Source organism: Phalangium opilio, unplaced genomic scaffold (assembly GCF_054372755.1).
Source record: "Phalangium opilio isolate 3A_F unplaced genomic scaffold, DU_Popi_V2 ptg000209l_1, whole genome shotgun sequence".
Classification (NCBI taxonomy): Eukaryota; Metazoa; Arthropoda; class Arachnida; order Opiliones; family Phalangiidae; genus Phalangium; species Phalangium opilio.
The window spans coordinates 21,749,425-21,755,215 of NW_028324217.1; the positions used below are offsets into that span (position 1 = coordinate 21,749,425).

The 5,791-nt window shown below is 47.2% G+C and overlaps 1 protein-coding gene across 1 annotated transcript; it reads left to right on the top strand.

The window, feature by feature from the left end:
- Window positions 1-3,586: 3,586 nt before the first annotated feature.
- LOC149621259 (uncharacterized) lies at window positions 3,587-5,245 on the top strand. The gene is made up of 3 exons (XM_089855926.1): window positions 3,587-3,735; window positions 3,952-4,892; window positions 4,962-5,245. The coding sequence occupies exons 1-3, from the start codon at window positions 3,587-3,589 to the stop codon at window positions 5,159-5,161; spliced, it is 1,290 nt and encodes a 429-aa protein (XP_089712052.1). The 3' UTR covers window positions 5,162-5,245.
- The last annotated feature ends 546 nt before the right edge of the window (window positions 5,246-5,791 follow it).

A 5,791-nucleotide genomic window follows, 5' to 3' on the forward strand; every position in this document is an offset into this window, starting at 1 on the left:
TGACAAATTTAGAAGAAATTCAATAATCAATCATTTCGGTATCCTCCATGTGAACAGAATTACGATTGGACTGAATTCTCATTCAACTGATATGCCAGTGAACTGGCGGAAAGTATTTGCTTAAAAAACTGATCATATATATTGAGTGGGTTTTTTACTGCTCATAATGTTAATCAATTAATTGAACAAATTACGCATTCGAATCACATAAAAGTCTGTGAATTTGACGCTTTATATGTAATGTTTGGGCAATAAAATTGTACCCTGTCTATGGACTACACATCAACTTTTTATTGTGACAAAAATATATATTCAATATAATTGAATAAATCGTGTGGATTTAATCAATAGATTTGTCCAATAAAGTTTTTAGGTTGTTTTTATTCTAAAAATTGGGCATTCAACATCATGATTGATTTTGGAGTATAACATGAACAATATTGTGCACATAATTAGAAAAAAAACTAAAACTTGAGACGATAACCCATAAAATTATGTAACGCTTTTACCACGTTTTTCTGATCTCTATGCACGGCATAACACTATACATGATTGCCTAATTTAGTATGTGAATGCTACATCAATGCGGAATTCTTCATATATGCACAATTACAATTTCCACGCATTTTCCAGGTTTTCCTAGACATTTAAAACTCTGCAAGAACATGCATGTTTTGCGACTAACAATTTTACTATATATTTTTAATGACTGTTTATAATATCTAATCACATTCATATCCTAAATAATTATCCCCTATATGTGAAAGAGTGTATTTAAAATTACGTAACAACCAGTGATTTCGTTTCGAAAAAAATTGTAATTCCATTTCATGTTCTAAGTTTCTAACCTATTTAATGTTTAGCGATTAACGGAAGGGTGTAGAAGAAAATAACGTGATTTTTAATCGATTCTTCTACTAATTATAAGGCCAGTTTGAGCGTGCCATAGGGGGAACACGGCTTTCAGTGATGAAAGCCTGTGAACTCCCGAAGCCGTTCAAGGTGTCCTTCCGTACCAAGGACCGTCGCACCACAGATCCGGCGGCTCTTCTACGGCGACTTAAGGCCTACAACGGAAGGTTTTTGACCGACTGTTGGCGGTGCCTGAAGTCGTTCGATGAGAAGAGCACCAGACGCTGGATATTCCTTATTGATGGCTCCTCCATGGAGGCCATCAAGGAGGCCGGTTTTGAGGGTCTCACTGGTGTCGATGTCGGGACTTTTAAAGTCCTGAACGCACCGCATGACCCTCTCCAGAAGGTCTCCGAGGCTTCTGATGAAGAAGGAGACACTGTAGCCAGCGTGAGTGGGGAGCTGGCAGCAAATATTGCTGAAATTAATTTAGAGCCATCCTTTCCAGATGGCTCGGACATAGACCTCGGGACAGAGTCTGACTTTTTGAAGGACTCTGATACCGAGAAGTCTTCCGCTCCTAACACTGGGATGGGGATGGAGGCCGGGGTTGCTGCTGGCGGTGGCGAAGGAGATACCGGTTCTGGATCGGGACTCCAAGCTGCTGCCAAGCGGTAGCTAGGGCCGTCTCTCTTTCTGTGGCATGAGCATTAAGGTGATCCAGATTAACCTGCATCACTGCAAAGCAGCCTCGGCAGTTCTTTGCCGGAGGTTTGCCTTAGAGGGCCTGGACGTGGCCCTCATTCAGGAACCTTGGATCCATAATGGTAAAATCCTTGGTTTAAAGAATGCAGGTAGCATTTCTTATGATTTTACCTCACCCAACCCCAGGGCGTGTGTTCTGACAAGGAAGGGTCTCGACACCCTTCCGCTTCCGAACTACCTCACTAGGGATACTGCTGTGATAAGGGTATTGCCCTCCTCTTTTGGAGAGGCAACTGGCCTTATCATAGCGTCTGCTTATTTTGCCCATGATGCCACGGACTCCCCCCCCGCCACAGGAGGTTGCCGCTCTTGTCGACCACTGTGAGCGGCAGGGGGACAGGCTCATTCTAGGCTGCGATGCCAATGCTCATCATGTCACGTGGGGCAGCAGCGACTGCAACAAACGTGGTGATGACCTACTTGAATATCTGGTCGGTACGAACCTGCATATTCTCAATAGGCACAATGAACCGACCTTCGTTACCTCAAACAGAAAGGAGGTCATTGATGTGACCCTTTGCCACAGACAATATCAGTCTGTCGGTATCTAACTGGCATGTGTCTGATGAACCATCTCTCTCAGACCATAGGCACATCTGCTTCTCGGTCGCGGTCAAGTCAACCTCGGTTAAGACGGAACTGCGCAACCCCCGTCGGACCGATTGGTCCGGCTACAGGGAGGAACTCTGCCTCCTACTCAGAGGTAATGCTCCCAAACTTACCTCGGTGCTGGAATTTGATTTGGCTGTTGATCTCATGCAACAAGCCATTATCAACTCCTACCACCATAACTGTCCAGCGAAGCCTGCCAGCCGGCCAAGGCTCGTTCCTTGGTGGAGTACGGAACTTGGCAAGCTTCGCAAGCTCACTCGTAAACTCTTTAACAGAGCCAAGAGGACTGGGGACTGGACTATTTATAGACAGACCCTCAACAAGTTTAATAAAGCCATCCGGGAGGCTAAGAGGAACTCCTGGAGGGACTTCTGCGGTAGCATCTCCGATGCCCCCGCTTCTGCCAAGATCATGAGGATCCTGGCTCATGACAACACTCACCAGCTCAGCACCATTAAGGTGGCAGAAGGTGAGTTTACCAAATCAGGGACTGATACCCTAAAGCATATGCTTAAGGTACACTTTCCGGACTCCAAGGTTTTTGTCCCCACATGCACTGAAGCTCTCCCCGTGCACTTTCGGAGAGCACACAGGGCGGACTGGGGCATTGCCAATAAGATAGTTACTTACCCCAGACTTAAGTGGGCTGTTAATTCGTTTCAGCCCTATAAGTCCCCTGGCCCAGATGGCGTCTTTCCTGCCCTCCTTCAGGAAGGTATAGACGCCATTGGCCCCTATTTGTGCAGGATATTTAGGGCCTGCATTGCTCTGGCGCATATTCCGGATATCTGGGAAGACGAGCTATCTTGAGGCCAAGGCATTTAGGCCGATCTGCCTTACCTCTTTCTTCCTAAAGATTTTAGAGAAACTGGTGGACAGGTTTTTGCGAGATGGAGTTCTCTCCCATACTCCCCTGTCCACTGCTCAGTTTGCCTATCAGAAAGGCAAATCCACGGAGACGGCGCTCCATGGCATTATGAACTGCCTTGACAGGGCCATCGAGTTCAAGGAGATGTCCTTGGCCATCTTCCTCGACATTGAGGGGGCCTTTGATAGGGTCTCTAGTGAAGTTATTCTTCGCGCTGCGGAGCGGTTTGGTATTGACGACACTCTGTGTCGTTGGATACACTCCATGCTCACGAATCGCAGGATGACGGCGTCTCTTCTCGGGGAATCCCTGGAGATCTCCACCGACCGTGGCTGTCCACAGGGAGGGGTTCTTTCCCCTCTTCTTTGGTGCCTGGTGGTGGATGAGCTGCTGGGTCGACTCGGGGAGGGGGGGTGTCACTGCTTTGGCTATGCGGATGACATCGCTGTGATTGTTACAGGGAGGTTCCCTGCAACTATCGCTGCACTGATGAAAACTGCCTTGCATGTTGATGAGGAATGGTGTAGGGAAGTTAACCTCACCGTCAATCCCAACAAGACTGTCCTTATACCGTTTACCCGGAAGAGGACCAATGAACTCTTCAATGATATTTCCTTCTTTGGACAGGTTCTGACGAAGTCCACCGAGGTCAAATACCTTGGCGTGACCTTTGATGCCAAGCTTACTTGGAAATCCCATCTTGATCTTAGCATCAAGAAGGCCAAAATTTTATTCTGGCGTTTAAGAAGTTCAGTTAGCAAATCCTGGGGCTTAAGCCCTAGTGTCGTGAACTGGATTTATACTAGGATCATCAGGCCGGTAGTCTCCTATGGAGCTCTTGTCTGGTGGTCCAGGGTTCGCCTTAAAACGGCCCAAGATGAACTACGCAAGCTTCAAAGGCTGGCGTGCATCGGCATCACGGGGTCCATGAGGACTACCCCCACAGCCTCTCTGGAGATCCTTCTGAATATGCTTCCTCTACACCTCTTTATTGAGCAGGAAGCTATTATGGGAGCCTGTAGGCTCAACAACCACGGCTGGTGGAAGCCCAAGCACTGGGACTTCAGTCACACTAAGCTCTTCAGTGAGTACAGCGGACTCGAGCCATCACTTGTAATGGTCTCAGATAAGTCTGTTGTATCATATCATTTTGACAAGCCCTTCAGCGTGCACTTTCCGAGTCGCACTGATTGGGAGACCACCCCGGTCCTCGGAACTGGGGGGGAGTCCGTCTGGTTCACGGACGGCTCAAAGACGGACTCTGGAGCTGGTGCCGGGGTCTACTGCTTGACCAAGAAGTTTGGTTTTCACGAGAGCCTCGGCAACTTTGCCAGTGTTTTCCAAGCGGAAATCATGGCCATTTGTTTATGCGCGGATTTCTGCATCAAGAAAAACTACCGCGGACGGACGATTCAGATTTATTCGGATAGTCAGGCCGCCCTCATGGCACTGGATCAGTGCCTTGTTGACTCAAGACTAGTCCTCAGTTGTCTGGATTTGCTGGGTTCTCTGGCTGCCCGCAACAAGGTTCAATTGCTGTGGGTGCCAGGACACTGCGGATACCTGGGCAATGAGAGGGCTGATATGTATGCCAAAAGGGGGGCTGAGGCGAAGTTCTTCGGACCTGAGCCTGCGGTTCCCATCCCCCATGGCATAATTCGCCAGAAGATTCACTACCGGATGTCTGCACTTCAACTGCAGCTCTGGCTTGACATGGATGGACAGAGACAAGCCAAGGAATTCATCCTGGGTCCCTCCATTACTAGGGCAAAGGAACTGCTTGCCCTTACCAAAAGTAAAATTAGGCTGGTTACCAGTTTCCTCACTGGTCACTGCCGGCTGAATAGACACCTGCACTTGTTAGGCATCGTCGATGACCCACTCTGTAGGTTCTGCCGAGAGGTAGAAGAAACCTCCTCCCATATCCTCTGTAGCTGCGACTACCTCGCGGCCATGAGGTTCGAGCATTTTGACATGCATACTATGGAACCTAACCAGTTCTCTACTGTCTCGGCCAATCGGATTCTCCGATTCATCGAGGCGACAGGACTCTTCGCAGTCTAACCAGCTCGGGGCGCACAATATACCTTTGGTATCGGTGCTCGACGCGGCGACGCGTCACCCCCTTCAACAATAACAATAACAATAACAATAACAATAACAATAACAATAAGGCCAGTTTGCATAGTGAAACATTCAGGAAATACTTCCGAATGATTTTAAAATTCAAATTAGGTTCTGATTTTAAGGATAATTTTAAAGAAGGCCCTCCGACCAATCGCGTAACGCCCTGCCTTTTTGTAAGCAAAATTCTCGTGGCACGTGCTCCGTGTCTCGCGCCACGATTATCACTTCGCGCGCGAATTTTATCAAATCTCGTGATAAATTTCATTCAACACGGAACGTGCCACGAGAATTTTGTTAATAAAAAGGCAGGGTGTTACGCGATTGGTCGGAGGACCTTCTTTAAAATTATCCTTAAAATCTGAACCTAATTTAAATTTTAAAATCATTCGGAAGTATTTCCTGAATGTTTGACTAGGCAGACTGGTCTTATAATTAGTAGAAGAATCGATAAAATATCACTTCATTTTCTACTTCACCCTCCCTTTCAGGGAGTTAGTAGAAGATTATTTCGGTAATGACAACGGCTACTGTTCCTGACAACAGCATGAGAAGAAAGTAGAAAGGAAC

What these genes read in the sequence shown, in the direction of transcription:
- LOC149621259 (XM_089855926.1), top strand. Translation starts at nt 3,587, where the DNA reads ATGAAAACTGCCTTGCATGTTGATGAGGAATGGTGTAGGGAAGTTAAC. An exon ending in TTTGGACAGGTTCTGACGAA is followed by an intron (nt 3,736 to 3,951) that starts GTCCACCGAGGT and finishes CTGGTGGTCCAG; the next exon opens with GGTTCGCCTTAAAACGGCCC. An exon ending in ACTGCTTGCCCTTACCAAAA is followed by an intron (nt 4,893 to 4,961) that starts GTAAAATTAGGC and finishes TGCACTTGTTAG; the next exon opens with GCATCGTCGATGACCCACTC.